The sequence below is a fragment of the Malaya genurostris genome, chromosome 2 (assembly GCF_030247185.1).
Source record: "Malaya genurostris strain Urasoe2022 chromosome 2, Malgen_1.1, whole genome shotgun sequence".
Classification (NCBI taxonomy): domain Eukaryota; kingdom Metazoa; phylum Arthropoda; class Insecta; order Diptera; family Culicidae; genus Malaya; species Malaya genurostris.
This window is the reverse complement of record NC_080571.1, coordinates 16,460,413-16,481,953: the sequence shown is the minus strand read 5'-3', so window position 1 is coordinate 16,481,953 and position 21,541 is coordinate 16,460,413. Positions and strand designations below refer to the sequence as shown.

Here is a 21,541-nt window from a genome sequence, read left to right as displayed (position 1 = left end):
AGCTTGCTTCAGACCATATATACTTCTATTCAATTTGCACAAATTTGAATTTCCGATTTCATCTAGAGGTAATTTCATAAAAATTTCTTCATCCAATTTCCCATTTAAAAAGGCCGTTTTTACATCCATCTGATGTATTATCAAATTTTGTTTGACTGCTATAGACAGCATGATTCTTATTGTCGTCATTTTAGCCACTGGAGCAAAAGTTTCACTATAATCTACACCTGGTCGTTGGGAGCAACCTTTTGCCACTAGTCTAGCTTTGTATCTAGGAATGCCTTCTTCGTCTTTGATATTAAACACCCACATTGAATTGATAGCTTTCCTTCCAGGAGGAAGATCGCTAACCAATGTCCATGTGTTGTTTTCGATCAAAGATTTTAGTTCATCATCAATAGCATGTTTCCATAATTGCCAATCTGCTCGCGTTTTCAGGTATTTTATATTTTGTGAAATATCCCCAAACATTGCTAATGCAAACATCATGAAACTTGTTTCAAAATCATTTAACCATTCTGGACGCCTGATCATCTTTTGTGGTCTTCCGCCAGTTTCAAGGTCAGAATCGTCTCCAGAAACGGCTTCAGCGTATTCATCATGGCTACTCTCCGAAGATTCATTAAGAACTACATCAAGTTCCAGCTCACCACACGTCTTGTTAGACTCAGTTGTAGGTAAGTCTACCTCAAAATAATTTTCCGAATTCTTTTCAGGTGCCACATTTTTCTCATGATCAAAGAAAGACTGTGATTCATTAAAGATTACATCCCTGCTAATAATTGTTATCTTTCGATCAGAATCCCATAATCGAAAACCATTAGGAGCATATCCAATGAAAGCAAGTGTTTGGCTCCTTTTGTCTTGTTTTGAACGATGCTCTTTACATATGTGTGAATAAGCAATACATCCGAAAACCTTTAATTTATTTAAGTTCGGTTTGGAATTGAACCACATCTCATAAGGTGTCTTTGAACAATCCAAACTATTTGTTGGGCTTCGATTGGTTGTATACGTAGCTACGTATAATGCCTCCCCCCATAGACCTAACTTTTTCTAGTAGCGTGAGATTCATACGCTCACTAACCCCATTTTGTTGGGGGGTGTAAGGCACTGTAGGTTGCATACATATGCCTTTTTCCTTGCAAAAAGTGATTAAATTATGATTGTAATATTCAGTCCCATTATCTGTTCGCAAATTACAGATTGACATAGCAAAATGATTTGTTGCCAATGCTTCAAATTCTTTGAACTTTTGGAATACGTCGCTTTTGCTTGTTATTAGATAAATGACGACAAAATGAGTAAAGTCATCAATAAAACTTACAAAGTATTTGAATCCATCATACGTTTCCACTGGCAATTGACCACATACATCTGAATGAATGATTTCAAGTGGTTTTCTTGAACGTTTTTCACATACTGTATTGAAAGGGTTTCTTGTTTGTTTACCAGCTATGCAAGAATCGCATACAGTTGGTTCTCCAACGAAAGATGATGGTTGTAAATCCAACCCCTCAACCATTCGTTCGGATACTAACCTTCTCAAATTTATGTTACCCAAATGACTTAACCATCTGTGCCACAGCAGCAGCGAACTATTCACTTTGCCAATAAAAACTCGATCATCTTTTTCCAGAACTACATCTAATTGATATAATCCATCTATTTTCTTTCCTTGCACAATTAACCTACCGTGTTTGTCTTTAATTGAAACGCCACCATTTTCGAATAAAATGGAAAATTCAGCAGACTCAATTTTTGAAACCGAAAGAAGATTAGTATGCAAATCAGGAATGAAAAGAACATTGTAGAGCTCTAAACGCACTCTTTTATTTGTATTGTTTCTTAAGAAAACGTTACCGGCCTGTCCACAAGAAATTTCGGTTCCATTTTTCGCGGTAGAAATTTTTAATCTCTCTATCTCCCATAGATCCGAAAATGCTCTAAGGTCCTTTTTCATATGTTAAGTAGCTCCGGAATCAAGACAGCATGGAAATCGCACTGGCATTTTCGATAGGTCCAGCTGTCGAATTTTCTGGTCTTGTTGATCATCAATGGCTTTCATTAAATTAACTGAACTTGCAGTCCTCATCGGCTTCGTTTGAGTTTTGCTGATTCCTGCTATACGTGACAAGTCGAGCCTACCTAATGGTACACGAACCATAAACGCTCCCTCTTGTCGTGCAAGCATTGCAACACTCAAGGCCGAATCTTTTTCCTCCTTCTGTTGTTCCATCCTTTTTTGCCGTTTTAGCTTGAAGCAGTTTCGCTGTTTATGGCCCATCTTCCCACACTCGAAACACTGAATGTTCTTTTTAACTCCTATCAGTGCAACCGAAGAGGGAACTGATGTCTTCGCTGTGGATGCTTCCTCGTCCAGGAAGAACCGCTTCACCTGCTCGATCGTCATTGCCTCCAGCTCTTCCTTCCTCACGACTGATAGTGCTCCGATAATGTGTTTGAACTCCGTTGGAATGGCCACAAGTAAGGTGTTAACTTTCTCCATCTTTGAAATATGTTCACCCATACCTTCAAGCTGTCGGATCAGTTCATCATGTGCATCAAAAAGTTCCTTTAGCGATTTATATTTGTTTGGCTTGCTACCTAGATTATAGAGCTGTTTTCTAAATTCGAGCATTGCCGCCGTGCCTCTGAGTTGGTATATGTTTTGCAGTTTACACATTATTTGTTTCGCATACTCACACGACAAAACATGTGCCATTGCCTCATCTTCGAGAGCCATCCAAAGCTCATTTATCGCCCTATCATCTTCCTTTAGACGATTAGCAAATTTTGTCTGCCTTTCTTCTTCTACTTCAGGTGTTGCACCAGCAACCGGATTGGCAAAATCTTCCTCTTCAGGTGTTTTCTCAAGAGTGTGCAGAGGGCCTTCTTGTTTAAGGTGCTGCTCAATTCGCCTTTTCCAAAACGGGAATGATTTTTCGTCTCCCTTGAACATGGGAACTGCAATACGTCTCATTCGATTTTCCATTTTGCCTGTAGGAAATCAATTTCCACTTATCACAATCTCTGTTCCACAGAAAACTCCGTCTGAACAAAGAAATATTTGTTAAAATTGCTGTCAAAATTATACACTCTATTCGGAATATTTGCAACTTTCATTTTGCATAGACTAAAACGTAAAATTATTCAATAGAAAACTCTGTCTGAATAATTTTAGATTTCAATCGTGCCTGGGCCCATAACCTGTTGAAGTAAGTGCACAATATAAAAGGAATGGGATGAATTCGTGAGAGAAAACTCTCTCCAAGAATTCTCACCACCGACCAAACAAGCGAAGAGAAGTATTTCTTGAGAAAACCTTCTCCAAGAAATACTTTCCAAAACCCTTTTCTTTACTTACGTTGGAGGTGAAGTCCCAACAATCAAAAATAGATCGTATTATCTTAATCGTATTTATTAAGAATAACAATCATGTAAGGTTTTCATAATACATCAATCAAATTATCACTCACAAGACTCTTATTACTGCTCTGTTTCAATAGCGATGTATATTGTTCTAATCTCTCTATGGTCTACCACTGGGTTCTATGTATTAGTTCAAGCTATGCAAACACACTTTGAGAGGGATATAAACACGGAAAGATATCTAAGTTTACAAATGGTTAAAAGTCTTTGATAAACAAATTGTACTTTAACAACTCTCTCTTTCGATTATTGTGATGTAATTAAAAAGATTTTCTTTGATATCACTATTCTGTTTGAGAGTCGAAAGTTTCGGGTATCATTTCATGCAAAGAGTTGAGTGATAAACGTGGAAACCGCTTGGTAATTAATAGAAGAGAAAGTAAACAAAGAGAAACTGTCACTTGCTTATACGCCCTTTTGAAAAATTAACCGAGATTTCACTTCTGGGTGCACGCTAAACGCAAACTATCACCCTCATTCTTGTTTACGGCCGTATGCGATACGTTCGAAAGTATATCAAATTCGTATTCCCGTTTACGTTCGAATCAATCACTTTTTTATACATCGTACATGCATGAAAACAACGCCCATCCAACTTTAAACTATAAGTTCTGCAACAGATTTGAGTTGTAATTGAAAATGTTTGAAATCATTTGTTATTTGACTTGTTTTTTTCACTGATTTTGTATCATCATGCTTGCTTACGTCCGTATCGACCATACGACGAACACATGCTTTCGAAGCATACTCCATGCAAAGTAAAAAAAAAGCTTTTAAACAAGCCATTCTTGTTTTCACTAGAACGTGTACGTACGCGACTTCTGTGCAAAAGAAGGATCGGCAGCGCAGGTAGTTTTTTTAGGAAGATTCCAAGCATCAAGGAAGTGACGAATGCTACATAAGAAATAAATATCGTACTCAGGACCAATTTCATTCATGTCGGTAAATGAAATTTTCAAATTGAACTCCATGCAAAGTAAAAAAAGCTTTTAAAATAGCAGTCCGATCAGTAGTATCGGCGAAAAATATGTTGCATTTTTCTTGCAATTTTGTCATGTTTTCGATAGCCTCAATATTTATTACATTGGTAAAATCATGCATTTGATATAAAACAAAGCATGTTTACCCATGGCGTATTTTCCATGAAGTACCTAATAGATGTAAAATTTGATGCGTTAAAACTTGGAACCGAGCATATATTCGAAGGCTCGCCAGAGAAAAAGTGAATTTTACTATACTGCTATGCTTTCTAAATGTTCTATGCAAAACACAAATTTATGATGTGATTACAAATCACCTTTAGATTCAAAAATAAATTTGTTGGAAATCGGTTAAACTTTTTTCAATGTGTTCGAACGGTTGATTCGCAACATTAAACTGACGAATCGAAACCACGGCATTTCGTCTATTCGTCCGTAAACGAGAATGGGACTTTTCGTTCGTACGAATGTTATACGAATACACGTATCGTATATGATTAATCACAAGAATTGAACTGATTTCATCAAGGCTTAGCATTTTTTGGAAGTAGTTTACTGATATTTTAATATTTTGTGGCAAACGAGTCGCGTTCGAATTCATTCGAGTGAAAACGAGAATGGCTTATTCGTATTCGTTCGAAAGTATCCGTTCGTCGTATGGTCGATACGGACGTAAACAAGAATGAGGGTGTATAGTCCAATCCACGTGCAAATGTGTTGGTGTGACTATTTTCAGTGGTTGTGTGGCGAATGCTAGTGTGAGTATGTCGAAATAACCCCGTGAATTTTGTCGAGCCGCATCATGCCAATTATTGAAAATATATATGCAATAAAAAACATTGCAATGCCAAGATAACAGTTGAGAAAGGCATTAAATCGTTTATAAAACTCTATAATACGTAAATGAAAATGTCTTCTACTTGGTTCATTAGTTCATAGTTTACGAAATTCTACACTCAGAAAAATATTATGGTAACAGTTACTATATAGAGGGCCAACCTGACCATGCGAGTATAGTGGTTTTCAGCCGACTATCAAATCAGATGATTTCAACAATAGTCAAGTTCATGTTTACTATAAATTGTATCGGCTCTAGAATAGTAATATTGAACAGTATATTCTATGAATAACTAATACGATTGAGATGGTTAGGCTAACCATGACCGAATCTTTATTTACATTGTGGTTTTCGCTATAACCAGAGCCATGGTATTTTTGACATTTCACTTCTAGTTATTTCGAAACTGAAGGCAGTGGTTGATTCAACAATGCTGAAGATCAGCAAAACATGAGCTAATGTTAAAAAGTTTTATGAATTTGAATTCTAGAACAAGAACAACAAAATAGTTTCATTGAATTCTATTTTATTTTTGCAATTATTACAATTTTATTATGATGATGTGCCTGGTGAAATATTGATTATCAACGTAGACACGGAGCAGCATTGCTTGGTTGCAACTGTTGATCCCAGGCTCTGTTCGGTGAAGTTTTTCCTGAAGAAGAAATGGAAGAAATTAATAGCCAAGTCCAGAAACAAACCTCAATACCCACCTGCCATATATTGTTATTTTTTCCTTCGGATTCGAGCGATTTGAATCCGGAAATCGGATGATGTTCGTCGTTTTTAATCAATCGCTTGATGTTGTTTCTACAGCGACTGATAACGAATAATAAAAATTATACAGGACGTCGATTTCACTAGAAAACAGCCATTACCGGCAAAATTGTTGAAAAATTTAATTTCAACGACGGAAACTAGTAAGGCTACAAAATTTACTCACCTGCAAGTCCTTCCAAATTGCACAATATATGTCACAATATACTTTTTTTTCTTCAAATCAATCACTGATGTGTTACGAAATTGTCTGCTGTATTGTAACTTTATGTGACAATAACAAAGTATATCCGTTTATTGACAATTTGTATAGTCAGCACAAATGAAAAACATCGTCGGTTAAAAAACACTATACGATAATGTGCTTACTACATAAATTCTGTTGATATGGACTACATGAATAGTGTTTTCAAACTTCATAATTTCATTTAAACCATGTATCTATTTATGGTAACATTATTATACTGTGTACATATTTACATGGTAGCGATAACTATTTAGCTCCTCATATATATCAAGGCTCGAGAGCAATTTCACCTTACTAGAAATTGTGATTTTAACTATTTGTTCTTATATTTGAGATGACTACCATTGTCAGGAAGACCATGCCAGAAAAGTCATACATACAAATAGTTTAGTCAAGTCGTAGTCTTTGTTGTCTAGTAATTTATACAATACAGATGGTGAATAGTCATATATCATGATTGTTGCTACTATTTAAGCGTATAGTTGAAATGACAATGGAAAACAGGCTACGGTTACTATGGTATTTTGCTCAGTGTATATGCATTTTTCGCAGTGTATGATTATGAGTCAAAAATGTTTTTACCTCAGTGTAAGATTGATCCAAAAACAAACTTTGACTTCGGCTCGCACACATAGGGATGTCGGAAATTTCGAATTACTCGATTATTTAATAATCGAGTATAATTGTTAAACTAATCGATTGAAATTTATTCGATTATCTGGGATATTAATCGATTACTCGATTATTCATTCGATTATTACTATGGGATTTATTTAATTATTCAATTAGCTCAATAATCGAATATTAGTTTTAAGCTAATCGATTGAATATTACTCGATTATCTAGATAATTATTCGATTACTCGATTAATCGATCGATATTACAACATCACTACACACACGTTCTAATTTCGTATATGAATAGATCAGTGCACTCTGCATCGGTGTGAGTAACAAAGACGTCAAATTGCTCAATTACACATGACTGAACTAATAGCATTTTCCGTCACGAGATGGTGTTACTGTGATATCTTTTTCGATTTGTATTGAATTCGTTAAAGGGATCCATATTGATATATAACATATTTGATATAGATTTAAGACATATATTCAAAATTGAATACAGAATTGTGCCTCCAACGTAATACAAAATCGAACCCATGTTTTGTTACGTCATTTACTTTTTTACCAACACAATCAAAAATACCCTAGATGACTACAAGCCCATTTTACATCGAATCCTATAATGAACTTTTTGAACATTCCGTACAAAAAAAAAACTAAGTTGAGAAAAATAGATTGTTATTGCGACGATTCATTTCAAAATATTATACAAAGTCTGATGAAATCAAACATCACGGCAAGCAGCCGATCTGTCTTAACAAACGGTGGGGAACCAACTAATAAAAAACGTTTACATAACACAAAGGGTGTACCGATAGTATATAGGTCGCGCAGTTCAATATCGGTGGATCTAGTGCCTCACAAAAATTTATTTTTAGATGAATTTACTTATCGTGTCATGTCTGTTAGTCTGTGGTATAATACCATGACATATTCGAACGATTTTGTTGCCAAAAATGAACCGTGCTAAAATTGCTTCCAAACATCACTTCATCGATATCTCAGTTAAAAGTGGACGGTTTTCAACAAACTATGACTCGTTCGATATGTATTACAACGAGGTATCTAAGGCCGTTTTTCATTGAATTTATTCTGTTCTCAAGGTTAATTGTGACTTATTGTCAAAAACAAATAGCAAACCTAAGCATGGAACTGTATAACTCCAAAAGTAAACATCGGATCAAAGAGCAATAACAACACACATACAGACATACACACAAACCCACCCACACTCACATACACAGACAAATTGCGTGTTCAACGTTTATTAAAAACATATGCAAAGTTTTTGTATAAACAGAATCGATCATAGCATGATTCTATGAATTCTTTAAATGCATGACATATAAATCTTTTTACCATGCGAATGCCAAGTGTAGCTCATTACTTTGGATTGTTCTTATCCTTTGGTTGAACATGAATCATAACTTTAATCGCACCTTCAAGCCCATGACGAGATGTTTTGAAAGCGTCCATAGTTTCTTCTATGTTGAAATGGTGAGTAATAAGGCGCTTAACATCAATCTTGCCACTGGCTACCAGGCTTAGGGCAGCTGGATAACTGCGTAAAATAGAAAAATAAAATTACAGAACGAAATTTCACGTACGTCGAATCCGATCATACTCATTGCAATAACGAAACACGCCACGAATGTCTACCTCACGTGCTAGGGCGTTTACCAGTGGTAATTTGACTTCGGGGGGCCCCATGCCTACCAAAACGGCACATCCCCCAGATCGAGTAGCCAAGATTGATAGCCTAGAGGTTGCCTCTGCGCCACTGCAGTCAATGGTTTTGTCTGGAGCTCCTCCGAACAGTGTATGAATCTGCTTGACAATCTCCTGTTCACTTTTTCCTTTTTCAATAATTAGAGTTGCATCTGCACCGAGCTCTTTAGCAACATCAAGCCGGCTCTGCTGCAAATCAGTAATCACAATCTTTCCGGCTCCCATCGATTTAGCCGTAATCAATGTTACCAATCCGATCGGGCCAGCTCCGAGGATCAGCACCTCCGAACCCAACCCAACCTGCGCCCTTCGACAGGCGTGCACTCCTACAGACAATGGCTCTAGTAGTGCTCCCTCTTCCATGGTTACATGTGGTGGCAGTTTGTAGCAGAAATCGGCGGGATGTGTGAAATATCTGGTCAAATTTCCATCAAAAGGAGGGGTCGCACAGAAAATCATGTCCTCACACAGATTGTAACGACCTGCTTTGCAAAAATCGCACACACGACAACCGTAGCCAGGTTCGATGGCTACTCGATCACCTACTTGTACATTTTTGACCTTGGAACCTACTTTCGATACGATCCCAGATGCTTCATGCCCAATCACCATCGGTTTACGCAACACGAAGTCCCCGATTCGACCGTTTACCAGATAATGCACATCTGAGCCACAAATACCGACACTGTCCATTTCCAACAGGACCTCTGTTGATGGATTCGAAATAAATAATTTTATTATAATGTAGATTAGAACTAAATCTTGCTTTACCATCATCTTTCGGTGTTGGGATGGGGCGTTGTTCCTGAAGGGAAAACAGTTATTTTGATCGTCACATTCGGAGAAACATTCCACCTACTCACCAAGCGCAGATCTTCGATCCCATACAAAACAGCAGTTAGATTGTCCTTCATTTCCGGTGCAACAGTAACAAGCAATGTATTGGAGGCTCAAAGAATAAGTGCAACCGATTCCAACAGAGGTCTAAATGATAGTAAGAAAATCAATGAGATGAACGTTGAAACACAACTCTTCGAAGCTAGTATTATATTGAACAATTAGTAAGACTCTTATCAGAGCAGTCCGGTTTTATGAGCGCTTTGCACAAAAAATGATGTTTATAATTGTAAGACACCAAACAGATTAGAAGACGAGATAGTAACAACGAGCAGTAATAAACTGAAATATGATTTGTTTTGATATCATCATTCAAAACAAACCAAACCACGCAAGGAATTAGGTATTTATTTTTAAGCGTAATTTATTGTTTTGAACTAAACGTCAATTAAACCGAATTGGGTATTTCAGTTTTTACCCAAAAAAATGGGTCTAGGGTATCCAATCTAAATTAGGACCTCCATATAACTAAAAATAATAGGTGTAATTTCGAATCAAGATAGGTATAGCAGATTGAAAGAATTCTGTATGAAATGTTCAAAACGACGAATGTAACAATGAGAGATTATCTTGGTTTACTTTCTCTTTCGATAATTACGGTACTGTTAGAAATCCTTCACTCCATTTATTTACCGATAATAATAACTAAAGCTATCATCTTTGAGTCTGCACTGAAGAAATTACCGAAAATAGCAGGAATGTTTCGAAATAATCGAAAGAGAAAGTAACCAAAGAGAATCCGACGACACGACCTGCCACTCGTATCGTAAATTTAACTACCCCTCAGGAATCAGAACAAATTGGCTCAAATGGCACGTTCCCCTTGATATTTGGAGATTTGTACCTTGCCATCATTTTCCCGATATATAAGAGGGAAGGATTGAAAGGAAATGGTAAGGGTTGGAGTAGGAGGATGGAAAAAATTGACGACACAAAAACACATAAAAGCAGAAGTAAATTCTGCACCTCTAAGGGATGCTGAACAATCTGCTGAGGATCACATTTAGTGGAAGCAGAAGTAAATTCTGAACCTCTACGAGGTCCCGAACAGTCTGCTGTTAATAAAACCTCCAACCCCCGAGAGGATTTAGAGATCTTACAAAAGCGACATCATTCTGCACTCCCGGAAGAATGCAGAACGATCCGCAGTATGTACGAGCAGAAGTAAATTCGGTACCCCCTAAAGGATGCCAAACAATCTGCTAAACCCTATTTAAGGTGAATACAGAAGGGATTCATTCACTCCAGGAAGTACGATGAACCCTTCTGTCTATAGCTCCTTACCACATTGGGTAAGAAACGAGAGAATATTCTTCAATTTTAGCCCCGCATATACAGACTCAACCATGTATGAAGAACTAAAAACCCGGATACGTAGCTGCGTCATTCGAACTGAGTCATTCGAACTGAGTGCTTTTAAGCCTGCCTGACTGTCGGAACAAAAATAAATTCGTTCACCACAGATCCTCTGCTGAAGTGCCGATTGTACTCCACACAGAATTGCGTAGATTTCTGCTTGGAACACAGTACAGTATCTACCAAGTGAAAGAGACTGCTCCAGCCTCATTTCACGACATTAGACACCAGCACCAGCACGACCATTCAACAGAGAACCGTCCGTATAACAAACTATGTGTTCATCAAGTTGTCGTTCCAGACAACCAGACAACCATTCCTCACGAAGAGGATAGCTCACATTGAATGTTTTGAAAGGAAAACTGCACGTGAGAGTTAGGTCACTAGGAGCGAGTAAATACTCATCCCACGTAACCATTTGAGACCACAAGCGAGTGTGGCTGGTAGCATAATCTAATGGGTTACTGTTCCAAAGCCCTGTAACCTTAAGACGATATGCACAAGATAATGCTTCTTGTTTTAGGAACACATGTAGTGGTTTAATGCACAGTAGCGCCTCTAGAGCAGCAGTAGGAGTTGTCGTGAATGCTCCTGTCATCGCCATTAGGACCATCCTTTGGAGATGATTTAGCTTTGACTGAACTGTCGCGACTTCTCCTTTCTGCCACCATACAAGACATCCATATGCTAAAATTGGTCTAACAATAGTTGTGTAGATCCAATGAATATATCTGGGTTTGAGTCCCCATGATTTTCCAAAAGCTCGTCTGACAACACCATTGTTCAACAGATCGCAGGGCTTGTTGCATTTAATCGAAGAGAGTGTTAATGCTTATACCAGTCATCAATATATGATAATCGTCGGCAAAACCATAAGTCGGAAATCCAAGGTTATTTAGTTTCCTTAACAAACCATCAGCGACTAGGTTCCATAAAAGTGGGGATAGTACACCACCTTGAGGACACCCACAGACACTCAGCTTTTTAATCTCTGCTTGCCGAAGCGATGAACAAAGAAGTCGATTGCTAAGCATTGCATGTATCCAATTTGTGATACTTGAAGGTATGCCATGACCACGGGCTGCTTCCAGAATTGAATTGAAAGAGACGTTATCAAAGGCACCTTCAATATCTAGGAAAACTCCCAAGCAAGATTGCTTTTGTGAGAAAGCTTTTTCAATGTTGTACACAACATCATGTAACAGGGTTGTAGTGGACTTTCCACGCTGGTAAGCATGTTGCATTCCATGTAGCGAATGCACGCCCAGACTAAAATTCCTGGCATAGTGATCTACTATGCGTTCCACTGTTTTAAGAAGAAATGAGCTTAGACTGATAGGCCTGAAACTCTTCGCTTCCTCATAAGTGTCGCGACCGCCTTTGGGAATAAATTTAACAATTATTTCCTGCCAGGCTCTTGGAATATATCCAGTCGCAAGACTAAAAGTAAGTATTTTCTTCAAAACATGTTTGAAATGTTCATACCCTTTCTGCAGTAACACTGGGAAAACTCCATCCTTTCCAGGAGACTTATACGGAGCAAAACTCTCAACTGCCCATTTGACCGATTCAATCGTCACAACGCTTCGAGCAAGGGCCCAAGAATCGTAACTACCTGAAAAAGTCTCGGGAAGAGCTGTCGGTGATGGATCCATACAACCTGGAAAGTGAGTGTTAAAAAGATAGTGAAGTACATCACCTTCATCAGACAAGTGTTCACCATCTGAAGTTCTTGAGAAACTGACATTAAAGTCCTTGGACTTCGAAAGTAACTTATTTAATCTGCTAGCCTCGTTGAGACTAGAGACATTTGTGCAGAGGCTTTTCAAACCACTTCGCTCAGACGATCGAAGAGCATTTTTGTAAGCCCTTCGAGCCGACACGAATGCCCCCGACCCATCTCTGCGTCGGTGGTTCCAAGCTCTTCTGCATAGTTTCCTTAGTCTAGCAAGTTCAGCATTCCACCAAGGAGTTCCTCTAGTAGCTCGCACAATCCGAAGTGGACAAGCCTCTTCGTATGCTGCAACTATGAGTGAATTTGTCTCGTCGACAACATTTTCCAAATCAATTGGGGTTTCAATTGTTAGTTGGTACCCGTAAAATCTAGTCGCCAAGCCCTCTTCATAGAGGTCCCAGTTTGTAGATTTGGGATTACGATATGTGATAATATCAAATTTAACGTTTGAATAATCAAAGAATATGTACTTATGATCAGACAAGGAAGGTTCGAGCTCATCGGAGACGAGCCAATTCACCAACTCATGCGCAATTCTATCAGAGCAGAGAGTTACGTCCAAAACCTCCTCTCTTCCAGATCTCGCAAAAGTTGGACGGTTTCCTGCATTGACTATGTGCAGGTTTGTACTGCTCACAAATTCCATCATATCAGAGCCTCTCGAATTTATATCTGTGCTGCCCCAAATGATATGGTGAGTATTTATGTCACTGCCGATTACAAGCGGTAAATCACTCATGCAGCAGTATGATACAACCTTTTTGAAGTCATCGCTTGGCGAAGGTTGGTTATGCGGTAAATATGCCGAACAATCACGTGGATTAGTCATACCGGTCTTGTTGAAGGCAACAAAGACTGGGTTTAACAATTTTCCAACGTAGAAGTTTCCCTTTTGGAAATATGGTTCTTGAACCAAAGCTATAGAAGCTTTACCTTCTTGCAAAAGTCTGGATAGATTCATAGTTGCTGTACGTTTAAGCTGAAGATTGATTTGTGCCACTCTAACCATTATCAATTAGAGTAACGAACATTTCACCTCCAGCACTAACCGTACAACAACTACAAGAAACCAAATATATTGGCTTATAATCGCCTATAGCGAACCATGTAAGGATTTTTTTAAATGTCAGTAACTCGTAATGTGAAAATGAGATCTTGGTAAATATGTTTGGAACTGGCAACCTTGTTTGATAAACTGTTGATTCTAGAATAACAATATCCTTGGTTACGTTTGTGGTTCAATTGAAAAAATTGAATAGAACAAAACAAATCAATAAGTATTTCACCACGGTTCTATTGTATGTCGCAAAGACACGAAATTGCAATTATAAATGTATTATGGGTTTAATTTAAATGGTTAGCTTATATGGTTACCAATTCTACAAAATATCAATAAAAACTATGACTATATTAGTAGTAGTATTTTTGATATGACAGAATTAAAAGTTTTGCGAGTCATACTTAAGATGATTATCCCGTATTCAAACACTCGGTACTTGTACAAACAGAACATCCATGAACGAGATGTAAAGTAAAATACCTTTGCAACAACTATTTTTAGTTTTTTATTGAAAAATAAATTCATTGGCATTTTACTGCGGTCGGTCGTGTCATAGTAGAATCGATATTTATTCTATGGACAGATAACAATTTGAGTGAGTAACCGGCCGTATTTTTGGGCTGTTTTATACACGCTCTCTTCATTTCTTATCAGAAAACAATTAAATGGTAACTTCGTCAAATTTTCGAATATATTGATAGTGAAGTTCGCAGTCGAAGTTTATGTAGAGCTCCACAGCGAAATCTGGTATATACACAGCTAGATTTCGTATATTTTCTGGAGATTCATATTTGAAAGCTTACTGAATTAAAAAGCTTGTAACACATGGATCAATAAGTCTCGAGACTAACAATGGAAACAACATTTTTTTGCAAACTTTTTTTTTATTCATCAACATAATCATCTTTTAGGGTGATACAATGGTTCCAACGTTTTTCCAATCTTTCAATACCATGTTTATAAAAAAATTTATCTTTCGCTTCAAAATAAGCTTCAGTTTTAGCGATGACCTCTTCATTTGAGCCAAATCTTTTTCCCTGGAGCATTTTTTTAAGATCAGAAAAGAGCCAGTAGTCACTGGGGGCTAAATCTGGCGAGTATGGGGGGTGGGGAAGCAGATCAAAGCCCAATTCGTTCAATTTCTGAATCATCGACTTGTTGCTGTTTTTGTTCCATCGAAAGCAATCGCGGCACCCACTTGGAAAAAACCTTTTTCATGCTCAATTTTTTATGAAGGATAGTAAATACACTTCCATATGATATCTGTGTCATCTCAGCAATCTCACGGAGCTTCACTTTACGATCTTTCATTATAATTTTTGTCACTTCACTCACATTTTCCGGTGTAACGGCTTCCACAGGTCTACCCGAGCGTTCCGCGTCATTTGTGTCGGTACGACCACGTTTAAACTCGGCGAACCACCGACAAATCGTTGATTTTGATGGACAAGAGTCCGGGTAACATTTTTCAATCCATTGTTTCGCTTGTACGGTGTTTTTACCCATTAAAAAACAATGTTTTATCAAAACACGAAACTCGTTTTTTTCCATTTTTTTAAACAAACTGCAAAACGACTTTACTCCAACCTCGATAACTCAGCTGTTTCTGGTCGGATCGACTTAAAATTTTGACCCGTTTCAAGCAAAGGTTAGTACTCTAGAAAGACGTGGTTACTGGTTTACTACGAGCGCCATCTCTGCTTTAGTCTCGGGACTTATTGATCCATGTGTTAGGCTCTTCCAAAACATCACCATCTGGTCAAACTGAAATTATAAATCTGTTATGAGCAGTCACGTACCCAGAGGGGGGGCCCAAGGGGCCCGGGCCCCTCCCGAAATCAAAAACAGACATATAATTATTTAAAAGGTCTAAGACATGTGTTGCAGAAATAACAAGCCAGTAAACGCAAAGAAACGTAACACAATAACAGTTCCAGTGTAAAAGTTTAAAGTGTCTGTTAAAAACACCCGTAAAGGGCACACCGAGAATTAGGTACATAAGCAATCTTCAGTAACATTATTTTTTTTATCTTTGGGCCCCTCCCGAAATGAAATCCTGGGTACGGGCCTGGTTATGAGAAATATTTTAAATAATCTTTAAAACTTCACAGAAGCAATCTTGCGATATTCGAATTCAGACGAACTTTCGCAATTTATTTGTTTATTTTTATTTCTATGGTACCTTGGTAACTATGTTGTAGCTACCAGAACAGTGTTGCTTAAGAATTTCATTTTTATCATTAACAAGGGGTCGCTATATTTGCGGTAACTGGCGGTAAATCGCTCACGAACACATTTTATTCCGATTTTCCTTCGGAGTGCCTGGTCGTGTCGTCGGAGAATCTCTTATTGTTACATTCGTCGTTTTGACAATTTTATACAGAATTAAGAATATTGCCAAACAACATCAGGAAATGAATTGGAATTTATTAATTTTTACTGCAAATTTTTCTGCGTTATTTTCATTTAGATCATAAAAAGTCAATGCGCTTCACGTTGTAATCAAATTTTTAGGTTGATATCCCGCATCATAAACTTTCCCGCATTTGTTATTTCAAAAATTATACAAAAAATAATCGGATCCATATAAATCTGAAACAACGAAACGATTACACCAAGGTCTCAATTTACGCGCCTTATATATGTATGCATATATGCATGTATGTGTACATATATATATGCATATGTTTTTACATATTTTTAAACACATTCACTGCACCAATATTTCAATGTATAAATATATACACATACACGCACATGTACGTGCATATATTAATACATATATACATATATAAAGCACGTAAATTAAAACTTTGGTGTAGATATCTATCAAACCTGAAAATATTTGTTTCAAACCGAGAAATCATATCGACAGTCCCTCGACAAAAGGGCCTACAGGCAAATGACAGTATCTCTTTGTTTACTTTTTCTTCCACGATTCATCGGATTGATTTTATATTTGGCGCCTTATTCTTCGCAAAACTTTCGGTTTATGTTGGAAACTTTCGAGAAATTAGGTTTTGCACGAACATGACATAACCTCACAAAAATGAACAGAATGAACTTTTTTTGACAGTCGACACATACAGGGCAATCTTTTTAGTTATTTTCACTGTGTATTACGTTTTAAACAGGCACTTTTTATGATAATTTTTCACTTGCAGTCGCAAAACAAAACGGCAACTGTCAAAGATGAACTTGATTCATCAGCAGTTCATTTGTGCCGTCATCGTGCAAAACCTAATTGCAGTAATGGCTCCGTAATCTCATTTGCAGTGAGGACCTTTTGTCGTGGGACTAACGATATTTTCGAACCTGAATTTGCTTGCTATTAACTTGAGCACAGCCGGCTCAAGATTCATTTTTGGTGTAGGCAAATTTTGTCGTGAATCATCCGCAATCTATTCTGAGTTGATCGCCATGCAAACGGTCAAAAATCATGTAAATGATCCTTTTTGGTTCAATCCTTAGTCTTCACCGTTCACTTTCCACATTAAAAAAATTCAATAAATGGAGGAAAACGTTTTTCAAATTTCTTAATTTCGACGTTCCCTCGATTTTGGTCTACTATGCAACACCCAGAGATGCCAGGTTAGAATTTCTAATATCTGCAGACAGGGTTTCAAAAGTCTGTAAATGTGAAAAAAATCTGCAGACAGCAAGCATGCCTTGCTAGCAGTAATTTCTCTACTACTGACTTGGCGAGCAAAAAAAAAGGTCACGTCAATATCAAAAGTCTGTAAATTTGGACGAAAGTCTCTCGATTTTCAAAAGTCTGCAAAAGTCTGCACTACAAAAAATGTCTGCAGCACTATACCCGAAATCTGCAGATCTGGCATATCTGGCAACACCCTCTTGGTATGGAAGCTGGTTCCTGAAACCGACGCATTTTGTTTTGGTAGCGTTGTTGTCAACAATATGTTAAGCAACGTTCATACCATACAATCAGACCACGCTCGTTTCAAAAGTTAATTTCTTCAAACCCAACATAAATATAACTCTAGTCTAGTATTCTCTATAAAATAAGTAATTTTACCTCTTTTTTGAATTAGAAAAAGAAATTGTGGTTTATTATAGTTTGATTATATTCCATCGAAATCGTTTCCTTATGTTGGTGCAAGCGCATGAAGAAAAATGTGAACGTGTGAACACTGCTTAAACACACCATTTGACAGCGAACTAGAACCAAAGAACCAAAATTTTCGGCTTCAAGCCAATTGTATGCAGATGACAATCGTGACACCGGGGTGCTATGCAACCGCCTACTTTTCGTTTCGTTGTTTTGAGCAACTGGATATTTTATGATGCTCTCTGCAGATCGTTGTCAAGAAATCATTGAGTTTGTATTTTACTGCCGCTTCCTCAAGTCAATCTGAACTTCATATTCCTCGAGCAGAAAGAGTTTTTTTCTTGGATAAATAAATTGAAAAGCAATAAAATGATCAATCAATAATCAAAGAGACAAGAAAAAATCGTACATGTCTCAATCCACCAAAGCATAGAAAAATTAAATTTGTTTTTGAGTATGGCGTGTAAACTCACACTGGGACGAATTAGATTAGAATCACACCTTTGACCGTGCTAATTTTACAAGAACAGTCAATTCAATGAAATAAATTAAATACGTACGACTCTGGTAATTTAGGATAGACCAAATTCTCGGTTGATTTTCCAGAAGGCTGTAAGAGCAAGTGACAGTTTCTATTTGTTCACTCTCTCTTTAGATTATTGTGATGTGATTAAAAAGATTTTCTTGGATTACACAGTTCAGTTTGAAAGTCGTAAGTTTCGGGCATCATTCTATACGCAAAGAGTTAGGTGATAAACGTGTAAACCGTTTGGTAATTAATAGAAGAGAAAGTAAACAAAGAGAAACTGTCACTTGCTCTTACGGCCTTTTGAAAAATCACCCGAGAATTGTTCTGGATTTTATGATAGACCAGCGATGCCAGATAGCAGTAGTGTCATTTCCGTAGATTGGCATTTTTCTCGAAAGCTTTTTTTTTTTGCTCGCCAGACAAAACTAGTTTCCGTAGTTCTCCGTTGATAAATTTAAATTTCCGTAGAAATAATCCAATTTCCGTAAATTTTGTCTACGAATCCGTAGATCCGTTGAAAATGTTCGAATCCGTAGATCTACGGAGATTTCCGTAGACCAAGTTGTTTCGAACTGAGATTTTTTATGTTGAAAACAGCATCATAAAAGCAAGGTTTATTATCAGTTGAAATAAACGCAGAAGAAAACTGTGAAAAGAAACCGATTCCGGGTAATTCCAACGATTGTTTTTGTTAATACAGTAGCAGAAATAATTTCGGCTTGATTTGCTTATACATTTTCTCTACAACCTACATATATTTGTTGGAAACCCTAACAGCACCATTTTAATTTGAATTTTAGATACCCTAATTTGAAAAAAACTACATTGTAGATAAAAACTATTATAGATTGGATTGAAAAAACATTTTTTTGATTTTCTATGCAACTAATCGTTTTGTTACTTTGAACAATTGGGATTGTGTAGATTATTAAATAAAGGTCAACCGGCACTAGGCCGACCCGATCGACCCGACACCGACTTCTTTCGGGTTTGGCTATGGCTGAAACTGTGTGCATGTGCTGCTCATCTATAGTTAAAGCTGAAAAAAGTCGAAGCTGGGTCGATCGGGTCGGCTTAGTGCGGGTATACCCTAAATCGTACGTTCGAGTTGTTGAAGCAGCAATTATCGCAATCGACGGTATCCTGTGTAATCAAAGAGGAAATTTCTTTCAATTTGCTACTTACATAACTACTCGTGTCAGCGAGAGTCTGAATCTTGACTTAGTGACTGTGAACGGAATAGAGCTTTCTTCACTTAGCGCTTAAAACGAAAAAACAAATCTATACGAGTAAAGCTGGTTGAAGTTAGGCATTTGATGAAAGAAACAATTAAATCTCTTGGAGGCTATTGCTCATTAGTTGTTATTTAATGAGCTATCAGAAGCCCAATGACGCTGTCAAGCATACTGTCAAAATCCGCATCGAAATATAGTGAATACGTGATGATTCCCAATTGTCGTAAAAGTAGATGAAAAAAATAAAAAAAAAATACATTGCGAGTCGTCATAATTTGCGCCTCATTTATTGTGAACAGATAGCTAACAACAAACACAATTAGGTGAACAGGTCGTCTTATCAGTGCTTAAAAATAAACAATTGCTGGTGGTCAACAGTTTAACGTTTCCAAGATATACTAAACCCTTATGTCATCCTTATCAGTAATACTTATTAGTATAACAACCCTTATCAATAGTTAACCGCGTATGTTTTTCATCATCAATTGTCTACAGTTTCTTTCCAGGATTATTCTTGTTCCGTGGTTGACAGTGGATCATAACCTTGATTGCACCGTCCAATCCGTAACGAGCGGTTTTGAAAGCTTCGATTGAATTTTCTAAATCAAAATGATGCGTGATCAGTTTGGTTGCATCGATCGTTCCGTTGGCCACCATAGCGAGAGCTGCTGGGTAGGCATTGGCATACCGGAAACTGGATCGTATTTCCACTTCTCGCACCAATGCCATTGTTATTGGTAGGTTCATATTTGTGGGCCCGATGCCAACCAGAGTGAGCACTCCACCAATTTCGGTTGCAAGAATACCAAGTCGAACACACGGTTCCGCCCCGGTGCACTCGATTGATATATCTGGAGCAACTCCCAACAACTTGTGGATAGTTTGTACTACATCTTCTTCCCCCTGACCTTTCCTAATCTGCAAAGTTACATCAGCTCCGATTGTTTTAGCAATATCCAACTTGCTTTGGACGAGATCAAGCACACAGATCTTGGCGGCACCCATTGCTTTGGCAACCAAAATTGTAACCATTCCGATCGGTCCGGCACCAAGAATCAACACGTTTGATCCCAGCATAACACCAGCGATCCGACAACTGTGAACTGCTACTGCTAGTGGTTCTAACAGAGCACCTTCCTCCATGGTCACATTCGGTGGGAGCTTAAAACAACAATCCTCTACCTGCGTATAGTAATTTTGCAGAGTGCCATGAGTCGGTGGAGTTGCGCAATAGATTCCTTCGGGACAGAGATTATACCGACCAGCCTTACACAGTTTACACACCTTACACCCGATTGCCGGTTCTACAGCCACTCGATCACCCACCTTCAACCGTTGAACACCTTTTCCCACACCAATAACTACTCCAGAAGACTCATGTCCGATGACCATCGGTCGCCTCAGCTTGTACTCGCCAAAACCACCATGCGTTAGGATGTGGACATCTGATCCACAGATCCCAACACAATCCATCTCCAACAAAACCTCATTATTCCGTGGCGAGGGAATCGGAACTGGTTCCTAGAAAAAGATCATTTCGATTAGGATAGAACCAAAATTGCGTTATTGCGCTTACCATTCGCATGTCTTCAATGCCATGTATCACAGCACCAATATTTGCTTTCTTCTCCATAGCTCGCGACCAATGCTACCTTCGACTTTCAACTGATAATCGGAACTGACTCTGTGTTATAACATGAGTGAGAGGAAAATAAATGATCAGTTTAACTAGCGTATACAAATTGGTCAACGTCAACATGCCGTGCATGTAACTGCTATAAAAGTATTTATATAATGCATTTAATTGAATCGTCCGTCAAACGCCGTCAACAATTTCGTGCATGATTTTACCTTTTGTTTGAAATTTAACCTTTCAAAGTTTTTATCGTGTAGTGCAATTTTATCAAAATGGCGACTCAGTTCAACATTCGACAGGCAGAAAGATTTTTGGATCATTCTGCAATGTAAATAAAATAGTGACAAGTAGTTATCGATCAGAATATCTTCATTACGATAAATAAATTGAAACTTTATT

The 21,541-nt window shown here is 37.7% G+C and overlaps 2 protein-coding genes and 1 long non-coding RNA gene across 3 annotated transcripts; all 3 read right to left on the bottom strand.

The window, feature by feature from the left end:
* Window positions 1-5,564: 5,564 nt before the first annotated feature.
* LOC131432458 (uncharacterized) lies at window positions 5,565-6,794 on the bottom strand. Its single transcript, XR_009229864.1, has 3 exons — window positions 6,194-6,794; window positions 5,964-6,110; window positions 5,565-5,905 (listed from the first exon to the last, which is right to left on the bottom strand). It is a non-coding gene; the product is annotated as an uncharacterized LOC131432458 (long non-coding RNA).
* A 1,352-nt stretch (window positions 6,795-8,146) lies between these two features.
* On the bottom strand, window positions 8,147-9,870 carry LOC131430894 (sorbitol dehydrogenase-like). The gene is made up of 4 exons (XM_058596146.1): window positions 9,489-9,870; window positions 9,397-9,430; window positions 8,522-9,332; window positions 8,147-8,458 (listed from the first exon to the last, which is right to left on the bottom strand). Exons 1-4 carry the CDS (start codon window positions 9,537-9,539, stop codon window positions 8,281-8,283), a joined length of 1,074 nt encoding a protein of 357 aa, XP_058452129.1. The 5' UTR covers window positions 9,540-9,870; the 3' UTR covers window positions 8,147-8,280.
* A 9,894-nt stretch (window positions 9,871-19,764) lies between these two features.
* Window positions 19,765-21,201, bottom strand: LOC131431664 (sorbitol dehydrogenase-like). Its single transcript, XM_058597510.1, has 2 exons — window positions 21,083-21,201; window positions 19,765-21,027 (listed from the first exon to the last, which is right to left on the bottom strand). The coding sequence occupies exons 1-2, from the start codon at window positions 21,137-21,139 to the stop codon at window positions 19,996-19,998; spliced, it is 1,089 nt and encodes a 362-aa protein (XP_058453493.1). The 5' UTR covers window positions 21,140-21,201; the 3' UTR covers window positions 19,765-19,995.
* Window positions 21,202-21,541: the final 340 nt, after the last annotated feature.